This window comes from Mesocricetus auratus, unplaced genomic scaffold (genome assembly GCF_017639785.1).
Source record: "Mesocricetus auratus isolate SY011 unplaced genomic scaffold, BCM_Maur_2.0 Super-Scaffold_100021, whole genome shotgun sequence".
NCBI classification, from domain to species: domain Eukaryota; kingdom Metazoa; phylum Chordata; class Mammalia; order Rodentia; family Cricetidae; genus Mesocricetus; species Mesocricetus auratus.
Window position 1 is genome coordinate 13,820,242 of NW_024429202.1, and position 14,921 is coordinate 13,835,162.

Consider the following 14,921-nt stretch of genomic DNA (forward strand, 5'->3'; position numbering starts at 1 on the left):
ACTGAGGAGGAAACTGAGATTAGGAGTCCAAGGTCACACTAGAAGCAGGTGGGGATCAAATAGGCTTTGACTAGATTCACAGGGTGATCTAAGATCCAAGGTCTAGGTTGAGTGTTTCCCTGATTTGTGTGGTGAGCAGGGCTGTGGCAAGCGACACTCATGTGTCCTCTTATGTGGGGTAAGTTTCCAGAGGAATGGTGACATTTGGGTCGGTTCACATCGCTGGAAAGGCATTGCAGCCTGGAACCACTGAGTAGCTGCCTCCCCCTACACTTTCCACTTGGTGGCTGCCCAGTGGCTTTCCCAGATGCCGCGTCCTATCAACCATCAGGAGGGCTGAAGCTCGGTCACCTTTATGGCAACATTTTCCTCCTCTCTCCATCTCTCCCTAGTTCCTGTCCCTCCCAAATCTGTGACTTCTCTAATGATGAATAAAGATGGCTTCTTGGGAGGAATGTCAGTCAACACCGGCGAGGTATTTTGCTCAGTCCCAGGCCGTTTATCTCTACTCAGTTCAACTTCAAAATACAAAGTGACTGTGGGAGAAGTTCAGAGACGGCTCTCGCCCCCTGAATGCCTCAATGCGTCTCTCCTTGGCGGCGTCCTCAGAAGGTAAAACAAACAAACAACAACAACAACAACAACAAAAATTACAACACACACACACACACACACACACAATTCAATTAGTGGAGGAGGGTGCTGTGGATACTGGGGGAGAAAGTCGAACGCAGTTGCCTAGCAACCGGTGCAGTTCTGTGTGATGCTGCAGGAAGGCTGTAGAAACTGCTAGCAGGGTGTCTAACACCAAGAGCAGAGTTCTCTAACCCAAGCCTCACCCATCCCAGACCTTATTGCGCATGCGTAACCCTCCTAGATAATTCAACATTGGAAACTTTTCACTTTCTTGCCTGCACAAGGCTCCCAATTTCGTGAACTGGCATTTGGAGCATTAGCCTCAGTTCAACCCAGAACTAGCCTCCCCACCACACAAGCTCATTTGAAACAGAAAAGGCAGTTACCATCATGCCTTCCATATACTATTTTCTAGTTTAAAAATGCAGATGGAGAGTAGCTAAGTTGGTCTCAGGATCAATGCACTCCTGTATTGTGCTTCCAATTTTGAAAAATCCTTTTCTACATTAGTGACCTTCCTCCAATGGCTTCACATCTCACAACACTAATAGAACTTTCTATTAGCAGTCATTTTCTGGAGCTATGCAGTTGCTCTCCAACATTACAACCCATGGACAGACTCCTAGTAAATGTGGAGAAAGAAATGGCTATTGTATTTTTTCTGCAACAGTGCTTGCAACACCTGGACCCTTGGCACTGTCCTTGTTAAGTGACAAAACTTTCTGTAGTTAACCCATTTTAGATGTTCACTATCCTTTTCTTCCTACAAGTGGCTGTGTGACAAGTACATGGCTTCATGCATGATAATTGCTATCCTTCTATTTTTACCCAGCCCTTACAGGATGGGGGGAACCTAGAGGGAAACTAAGGGTGTTGGTTTGACCCACAAATGTTCTTAGTTTGAATCCTCTTTCACTTTCCTTAATATTTGTTTTCAAGTAAGTCTTTTGAGCTTCAGAATCAGGATCTTATTAGTATTATTACTGATTTTGAGACAAGGTTTCTCTGTGTAGTTCTGGCAGTCCTAGAATTCACTTTCTAGACCAGGCTAGCCTGGAACTCAGAGATCTGCCTGTCTCTGCTTCCCAGGTGCTGGGATTAAAAATGTGCACAAGCACACTCCGGTTTCCAGAGAGGGGATGTTTTAATTCACTTCCTGAACATGAGTGTATAAAATTTATGAACTGTCATGGTGAATACAAAAAGTTTATCATATTAACATGCTGAAAAGTATTAGTATTGTTATCATGACAAAACAGCATTGATTACAAATGTCAACTTTCTCTGCCCTTCTCAAACTTCTCCATTATGTAGTTATTATTATTATTATTATTATCATTATTATTATTTGCTTCCTCCTTTAGAAGCCTATCTGTTTCTGGAAACTAGCCCTTTTCTTTTTCTCTCCTTTTTTTTTTTTTAAGCTAGCCTGGATTCTACTCTCCTCACTGGTTCTACGGCAAGGAGTGAGCCTGTACATGTACATGAACAATATTTACCTTTTCTGAACCCATTCCCCTATACTCTAATTATCCCATCTGGTATCATTCCCCCTCCGCCCCCCCACACGAGATTTTAAAAATAGGGCTTACTTTTTATGCTCTGTATGGCAGAAATTGAGCAAACCTCAGCAAACTCTCAGCCAATATCCGAAAGGAAAGGATGCAGGAGTGCTAACCTCAAGTTAAAACCTCTTTAAGCTCCAGTGAGCTCTAGATTGCTAAGTCTAAACTTTGTTTCAGGAACACTCTGAGGTTAATCAGAATGTTAATTCTTGCAATTGCAGAGCCAAATCGAAAAATGGGGGGAGATCCTTGAGAGAAAGGCTAGAAAAAATCGGTTTGAATTTACCCGCGGGCAGGCGCAAAGCAGCAAATGTCACCTTACTCACCTCCCTGGTGGAAGGTAAGCAAGACTCGTGGCCATTTCTCGAAGTAGCTGAGCTTAACTGTCGGCTGGAGGCTGACATTTTACATGCTTTATGATTAACTGGAAATCATTGTGATTGTTGTGCCCTCGTGAGTTGGATGTCAAGGGACTGCAGGAGAGAAGACCAGAGGTCTTTTTACTTAGAGGAAGCTAGCAGTTGCAGGCAAGCAAAAGAAAACAAGGTGTATAAGGGTTCCTATGCTCCAAACAGGGATCAGGCCCAATCTCCAAGTTAGAGGAGGGGTAACTTCCCTGGTCACAGCAGCTGAAGAATCCTCTGCTTGAACTCCCACATGATATCATCTCTGCAAACTGCAAAAGTGTTACTGGTAAAAAGTAGGTGCAGTTGATGAGGGTAAAGGCACTTGCTTCCAACCATGACCGCCTGATGGTGGGAGAGGTCCTTCCTGGTCTTCTTCCCATCCCTACACTCTTATCCCCCAATAAAGGTAATAATTAATAAGGCATAAAAAACATTTAGTGTTTCCTGAATCTTAATGGTTATTTTAAAACTCATGACTCTTCCAGAGTTCTGTCTCCTACCTTGTATGACTTGGTGGATTCTTGACACCTTAGTAAGTTCAGCAATGCTTAAGAGAAAACTGTAGAGGGCGTGGCACTATGAAATAGTGTGGAGAGAGAGAGAGAAAGACAAGTTGATTCTTTAAGGCAAACAAATGCATTGGTGGTGAATTAAATGGCCATAATTTTACTAAGAAACTTCTAATTTGCTTGTCAGTTTGGGTTTTCTGATGAAATCTTTGCCCTGTAATAATTAAGATCATCTATGTGGCGGAGAAGAAGAGTGTCTGCAGCTCAGTGTGAAGGCAGGGGCAATAGGAAACAAGACCAGGTGGTACATGTGGAAGATGGTGGAGACTTTTCTCTGGAATCTTCCTATGTCCCTTTTTATGTGCTCATTTCTCGTGCATGTTTTAGTAGATATGATATTATGACTCTTGTAGGGAATTGGCTCTTGCAGGACAACATCTTATGCTATCTAAATGACAGCCACAAAGAGACCAAAGAGTTGCTGGTCCTGCATTTTGCCATCGATAAAGCAAAAGTTTTGTTTTGTTTTTGGCTCAAACTCACCCACCAGAGGCCTTAAATCACCACATTTCCAAATCCCAATTGTTAGTGGTTGACTCTTCCTTGCCTGTGGATAGTTCATTTTGATTTTTAGGGAATCACTAATATCACAATCCTTAAAACAGTCAAGGTAATCTTAGCATGAGACAGAGATTTTGGTAGAGAAGGGAAGAAGCTGGAAACCACACCAAATTGGCAATATCTGGTGGGCAGTTTTTGGTATTATGAATCCTGGTATGCACCGTTCTTGAAGCCTTTCGTTAGTATAGTATCCCTGAAAGCAAGTCACATTCCCTCCAAATAGTGTATCTATGAGATAATTCAACATCCCTCTTTTCCGAGTCTGTGATCTTTTCTAAAACCCCAAGGCTGCGCTTTAAAAGGTAATGATGCTTAATTCAGAAGGGTTTTCTTCCTAAGCTCTGGAATGCCAAGTGGCTTGGTGTTTGCAGTTACATATTTGTGCAGTGAGACATCTTTAAGTAGGAGGATGATGACAGAAAGGTCTGAAAGAGAAAAACCTGAAAATAGGAAGAAAATTGTAGGGTGAATTGCACGGTGAATAATTATTTTGCTGATAGAAATACTCTTTTCATACACTACATGTTATATGTAGTTATCAATATTCAGCCACATATGTGGATTTGTTTATGTATATTAGTTATAAACACAAGACTGACTAATAGAATTGTAGGAAGATGGTGCCACTTCAATATTTTATTTCAAGCAGTAGTAACTGGTACTTTAAACAGAACAGAGGAGTCTAGCTAGCATATCCCACCATATGTCTAGATTCAATTGTAAGGTGGCTCTAGAATCTATGGTCACTTTCTCCTTAAGCCAAATTACAGGAGGCAGCCTTGGGAAGGAGCTGTGTCTGTCCAGAGCCTGGCTTTGGCAAAGACTAGTTGAGTAAGGTTTGTCCTGTTCTCTTTAATTACGAAGTTCATCTTTACTCCAGGTATCTGTCTCAGGTTTGGGTTTGTTCTGTATCTGGCCTCAGGTGTTCACTTCCTGGGCATTGATTCTCTGCTGCTCTCCTTGCAGGGGAAGCTGTTCACTTAGCTCGGGATTTTGGGTATATTTGCGAAACAGAGTTTCCTGCTAAAGCTGTGTCCGAGTACCTGAACAGACAACACACAGACCCCAGTGACCTGCACTCCAGAAAAAATATGCTGCTGGCCACCAAGTGAGTTCCCAAGACCCTGGGCCCTGATCCAGGACTCTCTTCCTGACATAACTCTACTTAGGAAACGATGGAGCACAGCGGTGCAGCCTCTCTGGTGTGGCTTCAAAGTGCCTTGTCAAATACAACAGTAGAGCAGGCCAAGAGAGGCCAGGAAGCTACCTAGCTTCTGAAGGGCGTGTGTGTGTGTGTGTGTGTGTGTGTGTGTGTGTGTGTGTGTGTGTGTGTGTGTGTTGACGATGTAGACTTGAGGGTTATGGGCTTTTCCAGTCCCCTTCTCGGTTTACAAAGAGAACACAGGCTTTTGACAGTTTTCCTCCACAGTTCTGGGGTGTCAGGCAGATTTCCCCCAAGCCTCTTCCCAGACCCCTAGGTGAGCATCTTCCTTGCCATCGGGAGATCTGCCATGTGTGTTCGCTCAGGGTGTCTATGTCACCCACGTGTGCCCATCTCTACCCACAGCTCTAATTACTCCATTTCCAACGTGGCTGTTTGTCATCTCCCATGGACTTGTAAAATTTACTACAACTCCAGAGGGGAAAACAGTAAATCTCTGGCTAAATTTAGGTCTAGAGCTCATTTGAACATTTACAGTGGGTTTTCTATTTATTTGATTTACTCCTGTCTTTGGCTTCAGTGTCATATTGTTGGTGTTTTATGACCAGCTCAGGCCTGCAGTGGGCGGCGCTGCGTGCACCAGCACGTTTCTCTGTCGCAGGCGCGGCCTAAACAGCAGCGCTCATTTATTTAGCGTTCCAGGACGCGGTTTGTTCCGTTGACAGCGTAATTTAAAGAAATATATGGAAGGCTGAAAAATCATTTGCTCAAATTTGTCCAGATGTTTTTGAGACGTGATTGGAATTTGATTGCCCCTTTCCGCAGGGTCAAAAAATATTAATGTCCCAGAAGTTTAATTGCTTACAGAGCCTGGTTTGGGCTGTGTAGATTTTAAATGCTTGACTTTTAAAACATTTGTTCTCTGCACTACAAAATCTCCTTTTTTTGGCACTTTGGAAAAGAGTACAAACTTCAGGAAAGACTTCAATCATTTTTCCCACTGACCAAAACCTGGCATCTGCCCTCCCTTTAGAAGGCTTTCTGCTAATGTACCGTCTAGCAATGCCATATATTTGTGGGCGAGTTATACTGCTAACCTCTTGCTTTGGGACTTGATAGTAAAAAGCAGTTGTATTTTATAAATGATACAGGGGACTTCAGGGCAAAACAAAACAAAAACAAAACCCCTAACATGTCTAAAGCAGGTAACAAGATCCACAAAACCTACTTGTTTCCTGAGGAAGCCTGAGGATTTTTAAGGCCACTACTTTATCTATCGCCTAGGGTATCAGAACCACCTTGCGAGCTTTCCTACTATGCTTGTATCTGGACCAGATGGAAGGGAGGCGAGTTAGAGACTGGAGTGTGCATGTGAACCTCACTAAGGCCAGCCCTACTGAGTGAGCACAGCCACTTGCTGTGGGGATATACGGATATATTATGAATGGGGACCTGAAGGGCAGGCAGAGTCTCTATCGCGGTGCTCTAGCCACGGGCCTTCAGTCTTTCTGTTGCTGTCAGTGGGTGGAAAAGTGATTCCCTATTAGGTTTATTACTAGCCCTGGGCAACATAGCACCCCAGGGAAGGGTGCCCCAAGGGTCTTTCAAACCCAGAAATCTGCCCTGTTTATCTGATAGTTAGCCAGGTGTGAGTTGCTACATGTCCTTCCTGGGCTGTCTAGGTCCAGTATGATATATAGGTTTACTTCTCTTGACATCCCACAGAACCACAGGCTGAGGGCAGGTGGTCAGGAGAAGCCTGCCAATTGTGGCCTCTGGGATGCTATGTCTCAGCTTGCCAGCAGACCCAAGCCATCTGACCTTCAGGGCTAAACCCCTCCCATCCATTTCCTATATTAAAAATTTCTCAAATAAGCTCAATCCATAGTTAGGCACAGAGGGTTCCTAAGGCTAGGAGATTCCTCTCAATTGTAGGTGCCTTGAGGAGGTAAAAACCTTCAACAAATAAAAATCTATCCTCCCTAGTGTTTTAACCATCTACCTTTAAGTTTTATTTAAACCATGCAGAAATCTTTTTATATTGACAACAATCCTGTTATACAGAGATGTTTAATAGCTTACATTTGCAAAAAGGGGAGAGAGCTTTTTTTTTTTTAAGAAGGGAAGAGATATCTCTCTTCAAAAAAATGCAGCAGGTAAACGGGTTTTGCTTTGCATGGGATCAGCATTCTCTCTTAGAATAAACAGGTTTTTGCCCTGGGCCATGCAAGGCTCCAGCAATCTGCTTCTGGTGCCAGGGACAGGGCTTGTGGCTGAAGGGTTTATATCTTTCAGGGTTTGTGTGTGTGTGTGTGTGTGTGTGTGTGTGTGTGTGTGAGAGAGAGAGAGAGAGAGAGAGAGAGAGAGAGAGACAGAGAGACAGAGAGACAGAGAGAGAGAGAGACAGAGACAGAGAGAGAGACAGAGACAGAGAGAGAGAGACAGAGAGAGAGAGACAGAGAGAGAGAGAGAGAGAGAGAGAGAGAGAGAGAGAGAGAGAGAGAGAGAGAGAGAGAGAGAGAGAGAGGAGAGAGAGAGAGAGGTTGGAAAGAAACAAGGGGAAATAATTAAAGTGGTGCCAGGTAACAGCTAAAAATTATTGACTATTCCAAATCAAAAGCCAACATAGCGAATTTCCTAAAGCAGAATACAGGTGGTCCAGGAAGGGAGAGGGAAAATGAAAAAGCGTGAGGGCGGAGGGGTACATTCCTCTCACTGGGTCCCTTCCCCCTTCCGGAGCCAACCGCTGGGCGAGGGAACGCTCCGGGGAAAGAAACCGCAGGATCCCCTAAGTTAGCCTGGAGCAGTCCGCAGACTCAGTGCCTCTGGGCTTGTGTGAGTTTGTTTGGGTTGCAAGGCCAGAGTGACCGGGACTCTGAGGGCGCTTTTCTCTTCCTCCTTCACCATCCGCAGGCAACTTTGTAAAGAATTTACGGATCTGCTGGCGCAGGACCGGACGCCGATCGGGAACAGCCGGCCCAGCCCCATTCTGGAGCCCGGCATCCAAAGCTGCCTCACGCACTTCAGTCTCATCACGCACGGCTTCGGCGCCCCGGCCATTTGCGCTGCGCTCACGGCCCTGCAGAACTATCTCACCGAGGCGCTCAAAGGCATGGACAAGATGTTCTTGAACAACACCACTAACAGGCACACGTCTGGGGAAGGCCCAGGTAGTAAAACTGGCGACAAGGAGGAGAAACACAGGAAATGAAAAAAAAAATTAAAAAGAAGGAAAATGTTTTAAATACAAAAGGAAAACAGAAAAAAAATTTAGCTTTAACATATTGGATTGGCTTTGGAAGAATTGTATTAGGTAGAATACACATACAATCAAAATTTTAAAATGAAAGCTAAATAAGTTAAAAAAATAACCTGAGGCAAACAACGGAGCAACAAACCGGCTCTCGGTGTCTATTTCAAGATACACATGGAGACAACCGTCCGGATTTTCCACTTCGGTTCTTTCGAGCTTAGTAGTACAGATAATAAAAGAAAACTATGAACCCCCTTTTGGAAAATAAACATGAGACTAAACATGAGAACACGCTAACTTATTGGAAGATAATTGGAGAAACGTTGGTGTCAATGCTCTGAGAGCTGGTTGACTGAGACGAACGAACTTTTACAATTTGATTTTTTTTTAAAAGGAAACTCTCGCAGTCCGCGCGCGATCCTTTTGCTCCTCACCCTTCTCACCGTTGCTTCCCATCCTCCCCTCCTCACACGGTTCCGGGGATCTGCTGGCTGATCACCAGTGTGGTTAGCTCTTTGGCCTTGCATTAGTCCCTTTGGTATCCAGACCTTGCCTTGTTCTCCCAACTCCCCGGTGCCCAACTCCCCCCGGTGTGTTTAATTAGGGAGGCGTGGAAGGGGAAGGAGGGGATGGGGGAAGAGGCTTTAGCTTTTGATCCGAGAGTCTAGTCTCCCGCGGCAGAGGAAACCCAGTCTGATAAGTTGATTCATCATGGTTCCTTTCAGAAAACGTTGCTAGTTCCCAGACTTGCCAGTACCTGTTCACAGAGAATATTACATTCGTTATACTTGTGTCACCTAGAAGTATAGTTGAGAAAGAAAGAAAACAAAACACGAATACTTTGATTAGCATGTAATGCCTTCGGAGGGGTATGTACCATTTCATTTTCTTCTGTTTCCCAAAGCTTTACCCGCATGGTTTATGAGCTTCTTCAAAGAAGACTCGGGCTTCCTACACAATCTATAAGGTACTGAGAAAAAAAAATCCGGTCCTTTTAAAGTCAAAGCCTGTGTGTCAGAATTCGGCAGGGTCACCTCTTTAAAGAAGCTCAAAGGGAATCATTTAGGAAGTGGCCAGTGTCTTGGGGGTGGAGGGGACAGCTTTGAATTTCTTGCTTACACACATCACCACGGAAATTCCCGCAGGGGTGGGGCACTGCACAATGCCTTTTAAGGGAGTAAGGCTTCCTGGGAACCTATATTTTAACAGCATTGTCTTCACTGAAAAATGAACTCCATTTTCTTGCTCTTTGGGGACCGTTGCTCCAATGCAGACAGAAGCAGCATTGCCAATGTTAATTGGGAAAGGCAGTCTACAAACCACCGTGAGCTTCATGAATGAAGCCGGTTCCCATCTCAGAACACACCTATTTTGGCACAAAAAATGGTTAGCTCCACCACCACCACCTCCACCAGCACCTCCATCACCACCACCAAGCAAAGTCAAAAGGGCTTGTCTTTCAGCTTTGAATTCCTGTCTGCATGTACTGGGGAATATTCCCAGTGGATGAGGTTCCATGTGTTTGATGCAACCCACTTCTCTCCCTCTAGCTTCTTACTCATACTCTTATCTTAGCCTTACCACGAGATAAGTCCTGCACCTTTAGCCAGAGCAGTGAGATCTGAGTATGTGCTTCCTGAGATAGATACACCCCTTTAGTGTGGGTACACTTGTTTCTTTTCAACAAGCTGGGCCGGATTTTTGCAAAGTCCATTGGGATACAATTTCAGGTGCCTTCTGTGGTTTACAGATAGCTAACTTCCATCACCCCAAATGATCTAGACCCTCAGTTTCCCCATCCTTCTCCAACACACCTTAAAGTAAGGGAAGGAGCTTAGTTTTAGGGACCCTGTGAGGGCTTTGCTCAGAGGGTTTTATTTGAGGGAAAGGAAAGTCACACCCTGGGTTTTAGGTCACTGGAGGTTGTAAGCAACAATTGAGATCAGGCAACAAACACCCCATCTCCCATCTCTAGCTGCCTGAGTCCCGTTGGTTTCAGCATAGAGCCCTAGACAAGCCAAATGGAGTCCAACGATGTGCACTATAGACTCGCATCTTTCCCCAGTTTAGAAGCCTGCCCCTTTTGTCCGAGGGCCTGAGGCCTGCATTAGTTGAATTCTGATTGCACAAGGCCAGCAGAAAACACACTGAAAAACATCGTCTCCTTTCCTTGCAGGGCAACGCGCCCCACGCGTGTGACATCGAGAGACGCGATGGATGCGCCTTGCTCTTACTGTGCAGGCCCTGGGAACATGTGGGCCACTGGAGCCCAGAGGTGTTGAGGACATAGATTCAGCAGCTGCTGGGGTCTGGAGCCACATGGGCTCTTCCTGCTCTTGGTCTCACCCTAAGGGCTAAGGCAACTTAGAAAATCCAGTTCCCGAGTAGGTAAAAGGGCCATGCTCCACTGGCTGCTGGGGAGAAGGGGTCCCAAAGCTCTGTAAAGTTCTTTTCCGGCTAGCCTGCACTCCTGGCCCTACTCTCACAGACATCGTGGCCTGGAAATGTTCACGGAATTTGAAACTTCCAAGTGTTCTTTTCTACCAGGAAGGAGACCTTTTCTCCCCTCACTCTCTTGAAGTATGGGCAAACTGTGGTACTTGGGTAGGTAGGCTCCCTTAGATGCCCTGCAGTCTGTATGAGCTAAGGTCCGTCTCCCCTCGCCTCCGCCTCTGGGAGTGAGTCGGTTCTGCCTTTTTTTTTTTTTTTTTTCTTTTTCACGTCGGACCTCCAACCCCTTGCTTTCCTTAACCAGGCCAGCTACGTTTATCTGATAATTGAGTTATTAAAAGATTTGGTTTCCTTGGGCTTATAAATCAATAAACAGTAGGATTAACACAAGAGTTTGCCTTTTAAGTCAAGGAAAATGGTTAAGGCCAGACCCTTTGAGTTCTGTTTTCAAACCAAACAGGTGATTTGCAGTCCCCTCCTCTTCCCCTGCACTCTCTAGACGTTTTATGCCCCTACTAAGCCCTGGGGTCCCAAACTAAAACAGCTCAAGACTGAAGAGTAAGCCTGTGGCAGTCGAGTTCCCTGGAGGGTCTTCTAGCCCCTCTTAGGAAATCCCGCCTTCTCCTACTTGCATTCTGGGTTTCATGGAGTTTGTTCCCAGGTGAGAAGGCCTTCTTTAGGGACCTTTAACTTCCACTGCAACTAGGAAGTAACTTTCTTCTCTCCGTTTCCCCGACTTACCTTGCATTTTCTTCTAGCTTTCTCCACCCCCCACCACCCCATATAAAGAGCCCAAGAGGCTTTCAAAGATCCGACTTTTGTTTTCATTGGCCAAAGAAATCACTTTCTCATAGGCTATTATTTCATATCCTGTGAAAACTTTGGTCGAATGGAAAAGCCCATTCACTTTTATCTACAAGTCCCTCACTTATCTACATACTTCTTCCAGTGGGTACAAGACCCACCCCTAGTTAGAGAATTGAGTCATCACACCTGATATCCTGTACTTGCAATACATTATCAAAAGGAAATGATGACCTTAAGCCACCCAACCAAGCCTCAAGAGCTCCGACAGACAGTGTTTCCCTTCTTTGATGGTGTGCATTAAATTATTGGTGAAAGGAAAGAGAAGTAGTGAAATTCGTTCATTTTCTTCAAGGGAAAAACAAAACAACAGAGTGAACACCATTCTTTAAATGTCACAATTGATTCCCCCTTTGAGTTGGTCTCTAATTCAATTCACTATCATTGTTTTTACTACCCAGTCAAGAAATACCAACTGCTTCTTCTTTAAGAGCACTCTGGAGGGTATCCGTGTTAAGTTTGTATATATTTATTTATGCTTAATTTAATGGGAATGTGTAAATATGATGAGCAAGTAGTTTGGGATTATTTATCTGTGAATCTATACCTCTGTGAATGGGTGGTTAAAAAAAAACCGCTTGACCCTAGGTAGAATCCTATCTGAATTTTTCTGTTCTTTATAGACAAGCTGTTATGGTATTGGGTAGAAATTGGTTTATTGTCCAGTGTTAATCTGATTTACATAAATAAAAAGATTGTTGTGTTTTTGTTGTGTTCTCATCTTCAGTTTCTTAAACATGGATATTGTTTCATTCTACAGACAGAAAAGAGATATAGTAAAAAGCTTTCTTCCTTTTGCCTCACCCCCACTGAAGTGCATACAGAGTTTTGTTACAACGGAAATACAATAAATTATGCTTATCAGGAAAATGAACACTTTTGTTTCCAGTAGGAGGTGCTTCTTTTGTTTTACTTTTCAATTTCTAAATGGATACTAGTCCCGATCATATTTGTAATAAAAGTTCATGTTAACTGCATCTTACTGTTTATTTTACCCTTAAAAGAAAAGGGGTGTTATATTTACTCCTTGGGTGTCTAAAAGATTCTGAGTCCAGATCGAAGATGCTACAGTGGGAAGTTGGATGGGCTGGGTATTCCCAGGTGGTGTTGGTACACACGGAAAAACTGGGTGCTAGCTCCTGCACTTGAAGACCTGGGCTCTGTGGGGGTTAAGTGGTCCATTTGAGGATAGAATCCCTTCCTCACTTCACCATTACAAGGGCTTCTGTAAATAAATGATGAAAAAGCTCCCTTAGCTTCTAAGAAGACTGGAGAGTTGTACGTGGGCTTAGGAGGCTTTCTTATCTTCTGTTCTGGGGCTGCCTGGAAGCAGCCAGCTTTTCTCATGTGGGTTAACAGACTTTGGCTTAGCCGCATAAGCTTCAGCAGCTAAACATCTCAATCTGTATTTGTCTCAAGCTGGGGGTATCTTCCTAGAGGTCAGGAAAGCAAAGTCATTCAAGATAATCCACAATTTGTACAAATCACTGCCTCTTTTGGGGGCACCACAGGCTTTATCTGTCCTATCCTACACCATCACTGTCTAACTTAACCACAAAAAGCAGAAACTGCAGCCAGCACATACACATAGAAATGAACTCAGGTTACATAAGAGTGTTCAGCACATAGTTGCTGTTTGAATAATGAATAGTACACCTTTTGTAAATTTTTCAGTTCCAAATTGATCTTGTCCATTTTGATTTTCCTATAGAGAAAAATAGAAGATATGGTACAATCTGTTTTATGTGAGTTTCTAGTTCTTGTAGTATTTATTAATTTAAAGAGGAGAGAATTTTCATGTGTAGACCTGTAATCAACAATTCAAAAAAAAAACAGTAAAAGGAGAAGGGAAGAAGTAAGGATGAAAACAAAACAAAACAGGAATGCCACAGGAAGTGTCATTTTGTGTGTGTGTGATCTATAGAGAAAGAAAACTTGTGAATGTCCTTGATTTCTTGGTCAGTTGTGTTAACACTGGATTTCTTTTTCACTTGCTTTACAGAGTGTGGGGCTGACTAGCACTGGGCTCATATAAAGAGAATTGTGGGAAAATTTCATACCCTATGACAAGTTTTCCTACAGCAGGTGAGCACCAGTCCTGGATAAACAACTAACCTATTATCCCACAGGTAAACTCATCATGACTCTCCCATCACCTTTTAGTCAATGACCTTCATCAGCAAAACTCCCAAAAGAGATGGAGGGAGGGAGAAAAGGGAGAGTTGGAAGCTGAAACCATCACTATGTTCCAACATGGTCCCAGACCATAGAGGAGGTAAGGAAAGAACTGTGGGGTAGAGCTCTTAAGACTTTGAACAAGTGATTCTTAAGGGGCCTCAGAAGTGGCAGGTCACTGCCTCTCCTCTCTGACAGAAGCTTACCAGGAAAACCACAGAACTTCCATTCCCACGGAGAAACCTACCACTGGCTTAAGATCTTGATTAAATTCAAACGCTTCTTCATTTGAAAACTGGTCCGGGGTCCCTCCTTGGGACCTCCAGACCAGTTGATGGCCCCGTGGGTCCTCTCCTTTCTAGAAAGCTCATACAGCAACCAGACCCCTAGCTGTCTTTTCGGGCAATGGTTGTCTGTCTTCTTGAAGACTCAGAAATTAAACGTGCAGTCCACAAGTCCATTAATTTTAGCTTCCCATTAATCTATTTATAACCGAGCCAGCAGAGCTCTATAAATACGGTCCTATAAAATTGAAGTCTTTCCTATAAATCTTCTAAGTTGTTTATTTACATGTATTTCCTGGTCCTTTAATGATGCCCCTGTAAACTCAGGGAAGACTCTAGCCAACCCCACCCAGGATGGCAGTGTGTACTGTGTTCCCCCCATGCATTCATCGCAGGATGGGAGGAGGGAAGAACAGGGAGGGTGAAATTCATTTTTCCTCCGCGACGTTGTTTCGTTGTTTCCTTGTTTCTATCCCAAACTCGTTCTCTCCGTATTCCCCATCACAAGCCTCAAGGTGATTTATATCGTCATAAACAGCATTCTTGCGACTGTATTTCCTCTCATAGCTTGGGGTGTGCTCTTTTTTTTTTCTTTTCTTTTTTTTTCCCCCATGTCCCTGGCAGCCACTACTTTAAAACCAGGCCTCATAAATAACCTGAAGGGCTCAGTCAAGATGAGATCCGTCAAATGTCTCTCGGAGTCTACTTTTCTAGTTTGGGTCTCTCTCTGCCTCTCCCCAAGGTCACAGGTTGGTGCAGGACCATTGGTTTTTACTCCCCGGGTTTCCTGCATGCTACTGAGAACTGCAATTTACAGACTGGGTACCGAAGAAGTGATGCGTCTCGGGAAGCGGCTGCAGGCGCGTGCACCGCGTGTGCGCGCCCCAGCCCGCGTGGAGCCAGCGCACTGGGTGCCCGCAGCCGGCATCCGAGAACGCTCCGAGATGTTGGTCAGGGTGTCAGGAACGCGCACGCGCGGACGCACACGCACGCG

General features: G+C 44.3%; 1 protein-coding gene across 2 annotated transcripts in view; it reads left to right on the forward strand.

Annotated features, from left to right (window-relative positions):
• The window catches only part of Tfap2b (transcription factor AP-2 beta), a 28,912-nt gene extending 16,737 nt beyond the window's left edge, over positions 1-12,175 (forward strand). The window contains exons 4-9 of one of the 2 annotated variants that reach the window (XM_040729512.1): positions 393-612; positions 2,423-2,541; positions 4,705-4,846; positions 7,814-8,070; positions 9,058-9,120; positions 10,330-12,175. In XM_040729512.1, the coding sequence (XP_040585446.1) occupies positions 393-612; positions 2,423-2,541; positions 4,705-4,846; positions 7,814-8,070; positions 9,058-9,119 (800 nt within the window). In that variant the 3' untranslated portion in view covers position 9,120; positions 10,330-12,175. Of the gene's footprint in view, positions 1-392; positions 613-2,422; positions 2,542-4,704; positions 4,847-7,813; positions 8,071-9,057 lie in introns of both variants that reach the window. The other variant, XM_040729513.1, reaches the window with a different exon arrangement.
• The last annotated feature ends 2,746 nt before the right edge of the window (positions 12,176-14,921 follow it).